Below are 17,287 nucleotides of genomic sequence, written 5' to 3' on the forward strand. Positions count from 1 at the left end.
GGGAAAAGTGATCTGAGAGGGGAAATGTAGGAGGCTATAGTTGTAAAGACTTCTGCTAGGAAGTACACAGACATGGTCACCAGAATCTAGAATTTGGAGCTGGGTGCAGTGGCTCACGCCTGCAATCCAAGCACTTTGGGAGGCTGAGGTGGGCAGATCGCTTGAGCCCAGGAGTTTGAGACCAGTCAGGGCAACATGGTGAAACCCCCGTCTCTACAAAAAAAAAATATAAAAATTAGCCAGGCATGATGGCACACACCTAGAATCCCAGCTTCTCAGGAGGCTGAGGTGGGAGGATCACCTGAGCATGGGGAGGTTGAGGCTACGGGGAGCTGTGATTGCACCACTGCACTCCATTCTGGGCTACAGATTGAGACCCTGTCTCTAAATAAATAAATAATTTGGGCAAGGAAGATAGTGAAAGTATTTAACAAATACTATAACATAGCATAGGTACTGACTATTCAGAAAGGCCACCGGCCCTTCGCCTCCCTCAGGTGTACAGATTGTCAGCCTCAGTGGGGACCCTGTGAGGTAAATTTGGAATAATGAAAAAAAGTGTCTTCCCACACCATTTATGTTACCCAGTCATAGGGACATAAGCTCAAATATAAACAACTTCTAAAAAATATTTAGATATTTAACTGATGCGTGGTTGAGAGAAAACAAATTCTGTGTGATGAACCGTTTTCCTTTTGAAGTTGATGTTAGAGAAGATGATCATGCATCTGTTCCTGCCTTAAGTTAGCCCCCCATCCTGCATTGGAAGCTCTCTGGACTCTTCTTGTAGGTCTTCTGGCAATCACAGGGGAATGAAATTGCTATTTCAGTTGTTTTACATCCAGCTGATATTTATTGTACATTGACTGTGTGCCAGGCCTTATGATACGTGCTAGGAAAAGAAGAGAGTGCAAAACAGACCCTGTCCTTGTCATCATGGAGCTACGGTTTAGTGAGGGAGTCAGATAATATCACATAAGTAGATTTGTAATTCCAAACTGTACTTGGTTCCATATTGGAAAAATACCTGAGATATTTCTCTCCTTTCCTCTAGATTGTTCATACAACCACTCACTCTAAGAAACCTGCTTGCTTTTCTCTTCAGGAGCCTGCAGACAAGGGGATTTGCCTGGGAAGGAGAAGTAGAAAACAACATGTACAGCAAGGCTACAGGGGTGGTCCCCCAGCACAAGTGTCACCCCACAGCAGGCAGCTATCAGCTTCATTTTGCCCTGCAGCAACTTGAACAACAAAAACTTCAGTCCCGGCAGCTCCTGGACCAGAGTCGAGCCCGGCACCAGGTAATTCAAGATAAGTCTTTTCCATGTGTTGTATCTTCCTGCTGTTGGTAAAAAAAAAAAAAAAAAAAAAAAAGGTCAGTGAATGAAAAATGTAGGATTAGTTTTCCAACCCCGTGCCATCCTGGCTTGGACAGCTCATGGGGAGTCTACTCTTGAGGAAAAACTGTTCTGGAGCCATAACACTGGCTTTGCTTGAAAGTGATGCTTAACCAGTGTTTGACATGTTTTTTTTTTCATTTGAATGCTTCTATACAAAAATCTCTATTGTGGTGTTTGCCCTTTCTGTTGTATGATCTTAGTTTAGTAACCTCCCATAGGGTCTGATTCTAAGATACCTGAAAGCTTGCATTTTAAGCATCTTTATTTCTAAATGTTCTACTTTCTTGCCTTGATATACTTGGCATACGTGCGTGATATTACTCATTATCTAACAAGATTTTCAAGGAATAAATAAGTTGCAAGTTCTTCTGGTGGGAAATGGACATATGTTAGCATGCAGGTCATCTATAAATGATAGCTATTCATTCAACAAATGTTTACTGTGATTCTACTGTGTACTAGGCACTGTTTTAAACAGTGGGGCTATAAGGTGACTGTACACACAAAAATCGTTGCTGTTGTGCAACTTATGTGTAGGGAGATGTTGATTCGCTACTCACTGTCTATAAAATGCCAGAAACTCCTGAGTGAGGGAGGTATATAAGTATATAGCACTAATATATTAGTATGGCCCCAATTGTAGAGAAAGGATGACCTCACCGAAAATTCAGGAGTTAAATTTTTCTTGGTGACTCAGGATCATCATTAGAATAGTTACTGTGTTCTACAGTGGGGTTATTGGAATGAATTAGTACTGATTCTATAAGCTTTTCTGACATTTGGTTATGTGAAGAAATAACTTTTTGTCAGTTTGATCTCCTGATCATTTTTTTCTTATAAAAATGTAGTACATAGTGTGCATGAGTTTGTGCAAAACTATTTACTCAAAGACTAAAGCAACATTTCCCAAAGGTTTTTTCCTCTAAGTAAAACAATTATTATTATAGTCTGTCTTCTCTTTTCAACTACCACCCATAATAAAATGTGATTTTATTATTTCAACATAGTTCATCAATTGATCATCTTTACCTGCGGTAGTATACTCTGTACATTATATTAATTCATCATAATTGAGAAATTGTAAGTGCCAGCGTTTGCAAAGTAGTTCTTTAGACCATTTTTACTGGAGAAAAATAAAATCTCTTAATCTGGAAAGCATAGAATATAGCATCTCGTTGTAATCACATCACTTTCTGTCATGTAAAATTTTCTTCATTTAGAAAATCTTGAGGTCTTGGGGATAGTAGACACATTTAAGCCAGTTTGCATTTTCACAATTCCAAATACAAATGTGTGTCTTAGTTGTTGTTGTTGTTTTTTAATCTGTGTTCTTAAATTTCTTAAAGCTTTTTAAACTTTAAACTCCCTGTCATTCAGAGTAGTTGAGAATGCCAACTTAATCAGATACTGGATAGTGGAAGTATCACTGTATAGCCTGAAGATCAAAAAACTACTTCTCAGGTCCTTGGCTCATTACCTGGGCGACAGAATAATTTGTGCACCAAACCCCTGCAACATGCCATTTACCTTCATAACAAACCTGATCATGCACCCCTGAGCCTAAAATACAAGTCAGAAAAAAAAACTCTGGCTCTAATGAATCTAGACAGTTGGTACCTTTTAAACTATGCTTCAATACCTTGAAATGGAGGATGACTGGGGAAGGAGAGGCAGTTTTGTTGATTTTCACTTTTAGAAACTGCTTCATTTTTAAGTCCTTCTCATAGTTTTGATTAGCTTCCAGCAACTCACATTCCTTTGAAAATTCAAAGTACTGTACTACTATTCTTGTGTGGAATTTCTTTTCACTGAGGATTATACTGGTTTAGTTTCACTGAATTATGAAGTATATGGAAATTATGTTTTTTAGAATCTGTCAGAATATCTGTTTTAGCGAGGAGGCAGAACTCCCAAGAAGGGAGTTATCTCGTTCTCCTGGAGAGCAAACAGAAAATCATTCATCATAATTGTATATATGTGTATAACATTATTTCTTCTCCCCAACACCCCGAACCCGTTCTTCTAAACCACAGCTGATTTAGGTAAAAATGAGTAAGGGTGAAGTTTCTGGGACTGTAGGAGAGAGCTAAAGTAACTGAATTCCATTAGCTTCAAGAGTTTATAACTAATAAAATAACAAATAAGATATTAAATATTCTAACAGGAAGAATATGTAGAAACTTAAAGCACTTTATTTTAGAGGGTACTTAGAATCATTCCACAGTGGAAGCAAAGCCCTAGTAGATTTTATGCCTTTGTAGCTTAGCTGTGCTAGATCTGACCATTATAATTATCACTAAATTGTTGATTGAAGCATGGTTTACATTCTCAGTATTCTGTATTTCTGTCCTGGGGTTACCCTTTAGATAGCAATGGTACTTTTCCAATGAACTCCTTGCGCTTGGATTCATTTCTCTAAAGTGTAGGGAGCCATTGGTATAACTCACAGTGTGGTTAACTGCCTGTTTGAAAGCAGTGGATAGAATTGAAATCTGACTTACCTAGCATTCATCCATAAAAGAGGCCTGTTTATGGAATGCGATGTTAAAGGAGGCCTTATATTTATCTTATATCATATTATGTTTATGAACAGCATCTCTCACATAGTAATCTCCTAATAATGTCTGGGAAAAGTTCATGCAGCCTTTCTCTCATTGTATACATAGGAAGTTCTCCATTCTTTTCGGCCTCCAGTCAGAACACTTAGATATCCAACTTATTGAAGGTGTTAATTTCTGCTTAAACTCTGATTCAGGATATGAGTTTGGAAATGGACATCTCTCAGTATTCATGGGGAATGAGCTTTGATCTTCATCTCAGTATAGCATTGCACTCATAAATGTAGCAATTGTCATATACTTAATCCACCCCTGCAAAAGACTGATCCTGTGACATGGGAGTGAGAGAGGAAAGTCACCCAGAGCCAATGGCAGAAGTTTTCAGGAACAGAGATACAAGAAACTTGGCGTGATCCAGTCCGTATGATAGAGAGCATAATAAAATAAGACAAAATTGAAACAATGAGCTTTTACACACTGATGGTAAAACCAGCAGTTTGAAAAACATTGTTTTAAGTCAGAGCAGAGGTCAGCAAACTTTTTCTGTAAATAGCCAGATAGTAAATATTTTAGGCTTTGCAGGCCATAGCATCTCTGTTGCAGCTACTCAGCTCTGCCATGGTAGAGTGAAAACAGCCATAAACAATATGTAAATGAATGAGTGTGGCGGTCTTTCAACAAAATTTTATGTACAAAAACAGGCAATGGGCTGGATTTGGCCTATAGGTCCTAGTGTGCAGACCCATAGACTAGAGTAACAGAACCATTTGAAGGGCTTGTTAAAACAATTGTTCCTCCATCCCATTTCTGATTCATTAGGTTTGGAATAACCTAATGAATAGGCAGAATCCTCCCTTTTTGTTTTAATAATAATAGCCACCACTTAAGCACTTGCTGTGTTCCAAGCACTATTCAGGGTTCTCTATACACATTAACTCATTTAAAAATGAATTTCAGGGCCGGGCGTGGTGGCTTATGCCTGTAATCCCAGCACTTTGGGAGGCCGAGGCAGGTGGATCACAAGGTCAGGAGTTTGAGACCAGCCTGACCAATATGGTGAAACCCCGTCTCTACTAAAAATACAAAAATTAGCCAGGCGTGGTGGCGCATGCCTATAATCCCAGCTACTCAGGAGGCTGAGGCAGGAGGATCACTTGAACCCGGGAGGTGGAGGTTGCAGTGAGCCAAGATCATGCCCCTGCACTGCAGCCTGAGTGACAGATTGAGACTCTGTCTCCAAAAAAAAAAAAAAAAAAAAGCAAAAAAAAAAATTTCAGGATGGTTGGGGGAAGTACAGAATCTCAAGGGTTAGGAATGATCAAACAAATCTGTTATATACTGATACAGCCCAATGCATGTCTTCTAATTCTGTCTTTCTTCTCCTGCTGTCTTCCTGCCCCTGAAGGAGAAGGCAAAAGAAAACTTTTCTTTCAGCTGAGTCGGGGACTTTCTTGGGCAACAGTGACTACTGGTGACATCAGCATGAGTAGCTCTCCATGCTGGGGTCTGTGAGGAGGGCTGCACCGGCTGTGAGGCCCGACTGACCTGATTCTAATTGCAGACATTGAGCTGATGTTATTCTTGGCGCAGGACAGAGCGATTACTCAGTAGTTTCTGTTAAAGTGATCCTTTGTTAAACTTCTGCTCCCAACCCACTCCCTGCTTCCTTCCCTCCCACTCTCTTCTCTGCCTCATCCACAGTGAAAAAGAGCCCCAAAAGCAGAAAAATTAAGGACATATTGATGGCCAACACAGAATTGCCGAAGTTTCCTTTAACAATAATGGGAGAAAGGAGAGATTTTAAATACATCTTAATTCTTCACTGGTTCCGGTCTCTTTCGAAACCCCTTCAATTTTTAGTAGACTTAATTTTCAACCTTAGTAAATAACTCAAGGTAGGAGAAAACTGTGCGTCCTAAATTTCTCTCATCCTTCTGCCCCATCTGTTCTTTACTTTTCCCTTCCCACCATGTCCAAGTTTACCAACCTAATCTGGATTCAATAATCCTAGCAGAAACTAATGTTCCTATAACAGGCAGGACTGGCAGCAGCTCATTGTTCACATCAAGAGGTCTTTCAGTTTGCTGGTAACATCTTGAGTGCAGTGTGTAACAAGCTTTTTGCTAATGCTGTGTGTGTATATACACAATCCCACAGGTGTGGAAAGGATTCCCATATAAACCGAACCATGTCTTGTTATTTTGCTCCTAAAAGTTCATTGCATGTGTCTAAAAAAATTCTGCCTCCTCCTGCAGGAATGAATTCTGTTTCGCCAAGCCTTCAGCTGCTGTGTGTTTGTGTTGTGGAGGAGGGGAGGGGAAAGAAAGAGAAATTCAGCAGGCACCCTGTCTTTTTCCAAGCAGCTGGCAATAACATGCTAGCTCCTCAGCGTGGCACAAAGAGCAGGCGAACAGTCTAGCCATGCAGGAGGTGTCTTGATACATCTTTATAATGGTGTATCAGAGAGGAAGGTTGGACTGGGGACATGAGAGGGGAGAAGTGTGTGTGTGTGTGTGTGTGTGTGTGTGTTTGTGTGTGTTTAAGTTCCAGAGCATATTGACTCCGGAACTTAATGTCATAACCTATTGCTTCTTTGTTTTTTTGTTTGGTTGGTTCTTTTGTTCTATTTTATTTTTCCACTTGACTTTTAGCAGGAACTCATACTTAGTGTCTAGCTTTTAGTTATTATTGATTTTCCTAGGACCACTTGATTTAGTAGATTTTGCCAAGCCAAACTCTTTTATTCTTATTTAATGAAAATACATAGAAAATACATGAAATAATACTGCATTCAGTTGTTTTGGAAATAGGCCACTCTAGACAGGCTTTGGAGTCAGATAACCCACAGCTTAAGTCTTGGCCCTGTCTAGTCCATGACTTAAGACAGGTTATTCAAACTTTTAGAACCTCATTTTCCTTATCTCTAATTTGAAGATGATGATATATACCTGTGTATTATCATGATTGTAGTTCTCAGGATGTGATATTGATATTACCATATGTCAAGCACCAAAGTGGCCATTTTTTTGTATTATCTCAGTGGATCTTTACAGCTGCCCTCTTATTAGCCTCATTTCACAGATGAAAAAGCATAGTATCAGTTAGGTAACTTTCTCTGTGTCACATAAGTAATAAATGGTAGAACTGGGATTTGAACCCAGGTCTGTCAGCCTGCAGCATCCAAGCTCATGGCTATTATGCTATATGCTGCCTCCTGCTGCTAATGAGGCATTCAATAAACAGCAACTGTAAGTACTATTACATAAATTCTAACTTGCAATTTATACATTCAACAAGTATTTTTTTTTTTTTTGCGATGGAGTCTCACTCTGTTGCCCAGTCTGGAGTACAGTGGAGCAATCTCAGCTCACTGCAACGTCTGCCTCCTGGGTTCAAGCGATTCCCCTGCCTCAGCCTCCTGAGTAGCTGGGACTATAGGCGCACACCACCACGCCAGGCTAATTTTTGTATTTTTAGTAGAGATGGGGTTTTCACCATAGTGGTGAGGACGGTCTTGAACTCCTGACCTTGTGATCCACCCACCTTCGCCTCCAAAAGTGCTGGGATTACAGGCGTGAGCCACCATACCCAGCCAACAAGTACTTATTGACTCCTATGAAACTATGTTTGAAAAGTTATTATCAGGTCTCTTCACCAGTCTCCTACTATTCATAAGCACCATCTCAAAAGAAAAGTTTTCCTGCACTTAGGCCTAGACGTCATCCCAATTACCTCAATTCTTTTTTTTTTTTTTTTTCCTTTTTCTGGAGAACAGGGTCTCGCTATATTGCCCAGGCAAGTCTTGAACTCCTGGGCTCAAGCTATCCTTCTGCCTCTTGCCTCCCTGAGAGCTGAGATTACAGGCATGAGCCACCGCGCCTGGCCTCTCCTCAATTCTTAATGAAAGAAATATCTTAATAAGGTGTTCTTGGGCATAACAATCTTGGAAATGCCCATCCTTTACCATCCCTTGTACTTTTATTAAGTAATAGGATTAGCACCTAACAACACATGCAGTATCCTGATGTTTGTTCTAGAGGTTTGGATAGTAGGAGCACTTGTATGGGTTGTTATTAATTCCTGTGTTATTAATAATACAGGAATGATTTCTGTAATTATTATTTTGTCCTTTCAACACTGTTACTGGTAATGCTATTTTAATTTTATTTCTATGATAGGTGTTTTTCAGAAGACTCCCGGGAAACCTGACAGGTGTCTACAAATGTGACTACCACAGATGACGTGTTTGCTTAATTCATATTATGCTTGCTTTTTTTTTTTTTGAGACGGAGTCTTGCTCTGTCGCCCAGCTGGAGTGCAGTGGCTCGATCTCGGCTCACTGCAAGCTCCGCCTCCCAGGTTCACACCATTCTCCTGCCTCAGCCTCCCAAGTAGCTGGGACTACAGGCGCCCGCCACCACGCCCAGCTAATTTTTTGTATTTTTAGTAGAGACAGGGTTTCACTGTGTTAGCCAGGATGGTCTCGATCTCCTGACCTTGTGATCTGCCCACCCTCGGCCTCCCAAAGTGCTGGGATTACAGGCGTGAGCCACCACGCCCGGCCTATGCTTGCTTTTTCAATATCATATAAGTCTGATCTTAGTGTATTATTACGATACAGACTTCCTTTCATTGTGTTAACTTATTACTGATAGTAACATACGTACCCTGGTTATCATCATTGTTGCTTTCTAAGCTGCTGCTAGGGGAATATTCTTCTGGAATCTTAGAGGAAAATGAACACACAGTAAATGCTTCCTGTGCACCAGATGTAGTCTTATCTCCATTCCACTGATGAGGAAATCAATGTTCAAAGAGTTTGGGTAACTTAGCCAAGATCACACAGCTGCCTGATTGTGGAGATAATATTTATACCAGGTCAGAGGACTTCCAAAGCCCCTTTCCACTCTGCCGTCCTCCCCCACGACAGAATTGACTCTTCATTTTCTTTTTAGTTTACATACTTATCAGTCAGATAAGGCATTCCAGCATTATTGCTGCTGCACTGCTATATACTCTCGTATACACAAATCTTTAAAAAAAAAAAAAATAGGGTCAGTGTAACCAATTAAGATTCAGAACTCAGCTTGGTTGCTGCAGCTGTCTGGTGACCAGTTTTATTCTCTTCCCTCACTCCGTGGCCTGTGGTTTGTTTGTTTGTCTGTAGGTATATGAGGGACTCCCAGCAGTAACTTTGTGTGAGATGATGAAAGACTTCAATCCATCCATCTGAGATGGTGGCAGCCAGGGGAAAAATACTTAATGAATATATGACAGTAAAGTCTGTGGAAGATATGCACAGTAAACCAACCATGTGAGATCCTGGGCCAAACAAAACAAATTATACATTTGAAGACAGAGACAAGTTAGATGTTTATAACCTCAAAGTTGTAAAGGAAACTTAGAGATTGCCTTTGACTAATTATTTCATTTTAGTAATCAGGACACATAAGATACAGACACGTTAGGAGAACGGGGCCCTGATATACAAATAATTTCTTATAAGTACTAACAAATAAAAGTTAAAACACGCAATTGAAAATGAAGCAGACCTATCTTTCTTTAGCCAGTTGAGCTTTCTATCTGGGGTCATGGCTGATCCTTTGATGTTACCTGTATACATACTAACACTTTCACTTTAACAATAAGTAACAAACATTTGCTTACAGACAATAATTTTTTTTCAGCCTTTCCTTTCCTACTCAAGAAAGAGAATGATCTTGGAGCAAGGTGAATGAAATTTGTCTTTATATACATCTGGTGGAAACTGGACACATTTCTACGTTTGCTTTAGAAAAGAGATATGATTTAAATAAATTTGCTTTAGATATGTTTGCTTTAAAAGGGAATCAGCATTAACATAAATAAGAAAGGCAGCATAGTATAGTGAGGTTCTTAAATCATACTCCATGGGTTTGAATCCCAGCTTACTACTCAGTACCTCTGCAATTATGAACAAATTTCCTAACATTTTTTGTACCTTGGTTTCTTCTGTAAATGGTGATGATGAGGAGACACAGGTCATATGATTGGGAGGGATAAATGAGATAACATAAAGCACTTAAAGCAATGCCTGACCCATGATAAAAGGTCAATAAAAGGCCGGGTGTGGTGGCTCACGCCCATAATCCGAGCACTTTGGGAGGCTGAGATGGATGAATCACCTGAGATTGGGAGTTCGAGACCAGCCTGACCACCGTGGAGAAACCCCGTCTCTACTAAAAATACAAAAAATTAGCTGTGCGTGGTTGCGCATGCCTGTAATCCCAGCTACTCAAGAGGCTGAGGTAGGAGAATCACTTGAACCCAGGAGGCGGAGGTTGCAGTGAGTCAAGATCGTGGCCATTGCACTCCAGCCTGGGCAACAAGGGTGAAACTCCATCTCAAAAAAAAAAAAAAAAGTCAAAAGTTAGTTGCTCTTATAATTGTGTATCACCTTTTTTTTTTTATCATTTAGGTAGAAAACATATAAATGTACCTTCTTAACAATTTTTATGTATACAGCACAGTATTGTTAACTATATGCATACTGTACCACAGATCTCCAGAACTGTTTTTTTTTTTTTTGAGACGGAGTCTCACTCTGTCGCCCAGGCTGGAGTGCAGTGGCTCAATCTCGGCTCACTGCAACCTCCACCTCACGGGTTCACGCCATTCTCCTGCCTTAGCCTCCCAAGTAGTTGGGACTACAGGTGCCCACCACCACGCCCGGCTAATTTTTTGTATTTTTAGTAGAGACGGGGTTTCACCATGTTAGCCAGGATGGTCTCGATCTCCTGACCTCGTGATCTGCCCGCCTTGGCCTCCCAAAGTGCTGGGATTACAGGCGTGAGCCACCACGCCCGGCCCTCCAAAACTCTTTTATATTGCATGACTAAAACCGTACTCATTGAACAACTCCCTGTTTTCCTCTTTCCCATCCAGCCTCTGACAATCACCATTCTACTTTCTGTGAGTTTCATTACCTCATGTTGAGTGAAATGATTTTGTCATTAGATTCTTTTACTTAGCGTAATGTCTTCAAGATTCATCCACGTTGTAGCGTATGACAGGATTCCCTTCTTTCCCTTCTTTTTTTTTTTTTTTTTTTTTTTTTTTGAGACGGAGTCTCGCTCTGTCGCCCAGGCTGGAGTGCAGTGGCTCGATCTGGGCTCACTGCAAGCTCCGCCTCCCAGGTTCACACCGTTCTCCTGCCTCAGCCTCCTGAGTAGCTGAGACTATAGGCATGCGTCACTACGCCCAGCTAATTTTTTGTATTATTTAGTAGAGGCGGGGTTTCAACATGTTAGCCAGGATGGTCTCGATCTCCTGACCTTGTGATGGGCCTGCCTCGGCCTCCCAAAGTGCTAGGATTACAAGTGTGAGCCACTGCACCTGGCCTAAATGGTTATTCTTTAGAATAATATCTGTGTAGATTATTGACATGTTTGTCCAAAGGCATAAATATCTTACAAACATAAAAAGACAAGAAACAGCGTTAGCATCAATTGTGAGCTAGCTTTTCATCGGGTGCAAGCTGTTTTCTCAAAGTAATCAAAGGAATGATAAGTAAATTTAATCCTTTCAGACATACTGATGAAATATAAATTGGTACAACCTTTCCTGAGAGCAATTTGGGAATATATGTTAAAAAGTTTTGAAGCAGAAGAATAAAGAGATTTCTGATCTAGCTATTCTACTTTGAGGAAATTATTTTAAGGAAATGATCCAGCATATGTGAAAAGGTATAGATAACATGATGTTTATCACAACACTATTCTTAAAAAGCAAAGTAAACTGGTAACAACCTGAATGTGTGTGTATATATGCGTGTGTGTGCGTGCACACGTACATATGGTATTTCAAAATGGAACTATAAGATTTTGGGGGTGCTTTTCTGTTTGTGACACAAAGAGAAAAAAAAAAGATACTGGGGGCCTTTTTTTTTTTTTTTTAAGACGGAGTCTCACTCTGTCACCCAGGCTGGAGTGCAGTGGCGTGATCTTGGCTCATTGAAAGCTCCGCCTCCCGGGTTCACACCATTCTCCTACCTCAGCCTCCCAAGTAACCGAGACTACAGGTGCCCGCCACAACGCCTAGCTAATTTTTTGTATTTTTAGTAGAGATGGGGTTTCACCGTGTTAGCCAGGATGGTCTCGATCTCCTGACCTCGTGATCCGCCTGCCTCAGCCTCCCAAAGTGCTGGGATTACAGGCGTGAGCCACTGCGCGTTGCCTATTTTTTTTTTTTAACTCAAAAATCTATTGTGGGCCGGGCGTGGTGGCTCACGCCTGTAATCCCAGCATTTTGGGAGGCTGAGGCGGACAGATCACGAGGTCAGGAGTTCGACACCATCCTGGCCAACACGGTGAAACCCCATCTCTACTAAAAAAAAAATACAAAAATTAGCTGCGTGTGGTGGCACGTGCCTGTAATCCCACCTACTTGGGAGGCTGAGGCAGGAGAATTGCTTGAACCAGGGAGTCGGAGGTTGCAGTGAGCCGAGATCGTGCCACTGCACTCCAGCCTGGCAACAGAGTGAGACTCCATCTCAAAAAAGAAAAAAAGAAAAAAATATATTGTGAACATATTTACATATTTCCATAGCTTCAAATATAGATGTATCTCACTGTGTCAATTTATAGCATTGATGATTGGTGAAGTATAATAAACCATAGTAGAAAAAATGCCATTAAAAACAGCAGTCTAGGTCTACGTTTATAGATAGGGAAAAATGCTCAGAATAGGTATTTGAATGAAATAAAAACAGGCTCCAAAACATCAGGTGTCATATGATTCCGTGTTTTGTCAGCACACAGAAATACATGCATACATACATATAGAAAATAAGTTTGTATATACATAGAAAAACATCTAAATGTTAACAGGTTATCTCTGAGAGCAGAATTATAAATCATTTTGAATGAACATTTATTAAAGAAATTTGTTTCAAAAAGAAAAACATCAGTCTGCCAACCTTTTTATGTATGTGTGTGTGATCAAACAGTGCTGGGCATTGAAGGAGATATGAAAGAAATGTAAAGCAAAGCAGAGTCTATGGTCATCTGAGTCTGAATTTGCATCAGAACGTCAACCAGTGTCTGACTGGTTTTGCGGCTAGATGAAGGTGTGGCTGCTAATAAGGGAAGGTCACCCATGGATGTCTTAGGGCAAGGTGGTTTCACTGGCTTTTGTGGTCATGAACTGCAGCCCTAGTCTTAGCCAGCTGTGTCATAGCTACACTATGCTGGTCAGGTCACACACTAGTCCAAGCTCAGTTTTGAGTATATATGAATATCTAGTTGTAATTATCTTCATTGCTCCTTAAATGTTGGCAAGTACAGTTAATTTAGGGACTTTCTGAAGAATCACACTGATCTCAATTGTTTAGTGAATAATAGTTTCGAAATTTTTCTGTCCAGGTAAGCATCTGTCTTTGTATCCTTTAGAGTAGGTCATTTGAGGTAGTAAGAACCTCCTTTCCTACTCACTGAAGGAGGGGGAGCTTCGTAATTGGTTTTAGAAATGAGAGGATATGTTGGAAGGCTTCCGACACCTTTGACAGCTCCATATCCTGTCTCAGGTATTTGTGTGCTTGGTCTCTCTATATGAAGAGGAGCAACTTCTGGATTGCTGTCCCATTCCTATTGGAGTCGTAGTACTGCCCAGTGCTTTATAGCAGCACCAGAAAAGTTGTACTGTTTCTCTTGCTCAGCACCCAGTCTTGTCCCAGCCGACAAACATTGTGAATGGAAGACAGCCAAGAACTCCATACAGTGTGAGACAAAGGCCTTTTGGAAGCTTACTTTTGCCAAAATAGAAACAGTTACTCTCACTCTCACCTTGGCTGCAAGGTTTTTACAGCATCACAGGGTTGCATAAAAGTCTGGATGTGTTCTTTGCTCTGAACAGTCTTGGCCTGATTGTAGGAAGGTGAGTGATTAGTAACTTACATGCTCAAGAGAATGTACCTTCTCAATAGTTTAGCTTCCAGAGGGAAACGGACAAGAAATGTCTTTGCATATGTCATGGGAATTTTATCCAAATTGGGACACAATCTAATGTGAGGAGAATACTGCATAGAAATGTTTGCTCGTCTTAAATTAGAGTACAAGGGTCACAAAGAGACATTAACCTACTCAAATAGAGAGTAGCGTTTGCCTACTTTATCCCCCTTCATTCTCAAAAAATGAATTTACAGAATTATTTCACTACAAAGAGGCATCCAGCTCTGCTCCATCACCAAGAAGCCTGAGTGAAGGCTAAAAGGAGTGTTTTTCTGGAAGGAATTAAAAAAAAAAGTCCTCCCAGAATTTAATCTCTAAACAGTATTATCTTTCTAGTAAGAGAGCCCAGATCTTGCTTCCCTGGAACCTTCCAAGTTGCAGTCTGTGTTCTGTCTATCAGAAATTTTTCCTTCCCACCCATGAGCACCCTTCTGTTGTGGGAGAAGGAGGGCCTTTCCAGTCTTTTGCCTGGGGCCAAGCCAACCCTCAAACTGTGGTTTTTCTCTGAGTCTTCTTGCTGTAGTATGGCTGTTTCCCACACCCAGCAAAGAAACAAGAGTCATGTATATGCTGAGTGTATGTTGACTAGGTCTTGAGTGGAGGCCAGTGCTTACACAGCTCTCTCATTCCCAGGACATTGACTAATGATGGTGCAGCTCCTATGCCTGTGTTGTTAATATTGTATATCGAAACCTCATGTTTCTTACAAATTATTAGAGAGAACTTCAATCTAATTCTTCTGTCCTTTTATGAATGAATATCAGGACAGAACAATTCACATGATGGAGCAGTTCAGTTGGTGGGGCTGTAGGATCGGGGCCAGTACAGGACTCTCAGGGTGCCTGGAGAGGCTGATTTCTGCTGCTAGTTTACACACAACCATTTATATGTCTGCTTTTAACATTGCCTGAGTGTGTTCCTGGGTTTCTTCTTATCAGGTTTGATTGCTTTAATCCCATCCCACTTAGCCTTGGCTTTGGTGAAACACCTGGGGACTTGTCTACATTACCGACTCTTTGGAGTTTCAGATGGCATGCAATTATAATCATTTCATTATCCGTTCAGTGTATTACAGTATAATCACCAAACCACAAGTCACAACCTAGAGGCCTTTTACTGTATTTGGAAAGAGTGTCTGCCTTCTGAGATGCAGTACATGTTTGTTGTATTGAGGCTTAGGCAAGCTTGAATCTGTGGTAGATTGAGAATTATTTCTAGTATCAGTTAAGATTCCGTTTGGCTGCTTGTAACAGAACCCTCTCTACCACCAATAGCTTAATTAAGTTAAAAGGGTTTTTTTCCCACATAGTTAGAAATCTAGAGATAGGCTCTTGCAGACTTCATGGTGCCAACAGAAACCCATGCTCCTTCTGTCTTTATTCTCTGCAATCCTTAGCAAATAACTTTTACCCTATGCCTATCCACCTCTTGCTAGATTCCATGCTGTAGGTGGGAAGAAGAACAGGGAACATGAAAGGGCATAAGGTGTGCACCAGCCGAGTCTGCCCATTTAAAGAGCTTTCCCAAAAACTGCACCCAGAAACTTCTGTTTCCATCTCATTGTCCAGAACATATGGCACGTGTTATCCCTAGGTAAAAGAGAGGTTTAGAAATGTATTTTCTTTAGCTGGGCAAACATTATGACCCAAACAAAGTCAGAGTAGTAATATTAAGAAGAAAGGGAGAAGCGATTTTATCTAGGCAAGTGGCAATCTCCTAGGCAGTAAGTTCTCCTAAATTATTTTATTTTATTGTTTGAAGTGAAAACTAATCTTATATAAAACATCAGTATCTAAGGTCCTACCACAAATTTTGCATTTAGGAAGGTGTGAAGTTATTTTTGTTTGAGATCTGCAGAAGGGCTAACATATTTTGTGTCTGAGTATGAGTTGGACACAAATAACACACTAGGCACTGTTTAAAGTCCAGAAAATGGTCCTTTTACAAGATGACATCTGGATATAAATACACATTTGCCTATTTTGTTGTGTAGGAATTTAGTTTTTGCTAAAAAAAGATGAATAGTTGGTATTGGTGTTTTTATTTTTAATTTTTAATTTTTTCCATTTATTAAGCACCTTTCTACTAGTCACTGTAGGGGAAACTAAAATTAATCATATATAAATTCAGCCATTTCCAGTGTGAATCACCCAGAAGGGAGAAAAAGTACACACGTAAGTGGCTATAATACATGGTAGAATGTACTGTGATGAGTCATACAAATACATTTTTCTAAGCATTCAGAAGAGGAAAAGATTATTTCTGCCAGAGAGAATTGAGTAAATATGATCTGGGGAGCCTAAATGTATGTTTCCGTTTTAAGAATTTGCTTTCACAACTAGTGAGTGTCATAAGTCTGGAAAAATATGTTGAAGAAATGCATAAGCAACTACCATTCACAAAGGATTACTGATAGGTGGACTTCCCTGTCATCCCATCCTTTAGTTTCTCAGTAGAACTGAGGTAGGTAGAGGTTTGGGAAGGAATGGAACATTTGTTGAGTGCCTACTGTGTGCCTAGGTCTTTGCTTTATTTCAAGAAATCCTTATTGAATGCCTAGGCTAAGGTTACCTACATGATGACCTCCAAAAATCCGATGAAGTAATTTTTTTTTAATTAAGCTCCTCATCTTTTAAAGGTGAAGTAATTTTAATTGCTTATGAGAAAGCTGAAGCTCTGAGAAGTTAACTTGAAAAGATCACCCACTTTGTAAGTGACAAGGCCTACATTTGAGCTGAGGTACATTTGACCGCAAGCCATGTCTTTTCCATTTACTCTGGGTCTCTCTGCCTTTCATTGATGACCTAATCTGCTTTTCTAGCCAGTGTTGAACAGTTAATTCCTTCTTTAGCCCAATCTAATAGGAATCCTATACCCAGCTGGTTAAAACTTGGGCTTCACTTGGGTATCTTGATTTGTACTCACAGATAATGTATTACCTGCTTAAATGTTACTGGAACTAGACTTCTTTTGTCTTTTAAATAATTAGTTTATTTTTGTAATAAATAACTATATGCACGCAGTATGAAATTCAAAAGATACAAATGACATGTAGTAAAAAGTTAGTCTCCCTCCTGCCTTGACCCCTAGCTAACCAATTCTTCTCCCTGAAGGCTACCGGTTTTTTGTGTATACTTCCAGAATTGTTCTGTGCAGATACTAGGAGGGAGAGAGAAAGAGTGTGTGTACATACATATATAGATATATATGGTGTGTATGTATTCTTTTTAAAAAAACAAAAATAGGAGCTCACTAAACTCACTGTTCTGAACCTGCTATTTTCACTCATTATTTCATTTGTATTTACATGTTTCAGATTTTGGGGGAAAAAATTATGAATTTG

General features: G+C 40.1%; 1 protein-coding gene across 49 annotated transcripts in view; it reads left to right on the forward strand.

Moving 5' to 3' along the window:
• The window catches only part of TTLL5 (tubulin tyrosine ligase like 5), a 291,747-nt gene that overhangs the window by 201,885 nt on the left and 72,575 nt on the right, over nt 1–17,287 (forward strand). For all 49 annotated transcript variants that reach the window (XR_010130797.1, XM_063698039.1, XM_055361024.2 and 46 more), the window contains one exon: nt 1,106–1,301. Coding sequence is in view for 48 of the 49 variants with exons in the window: in XM_063698039.1 (XP_063554109.1) it covers nt 1,106–1,301 (196 nt within the window). In the remaining variant the exon portion in view is untranslated. The remainder of the gene's footprint in view (nt 1–1,105; nt 1,302–17,287) is intronic.

Source organism: Gorilla gorilla, chromosome 15 (assembly GCF_029281585.2).
Source record: "Gorilla gorilla gorilla isolate KB3781 chromosome 15, NHGRI_mGorGor1-v2.1_pri, whole genome shotgun sequence".
NCBI lineage: Eukaryota > Metazoa > Chordata > Mammalia > Primates > Hominidae > Gorilla > Gorilla gorilla.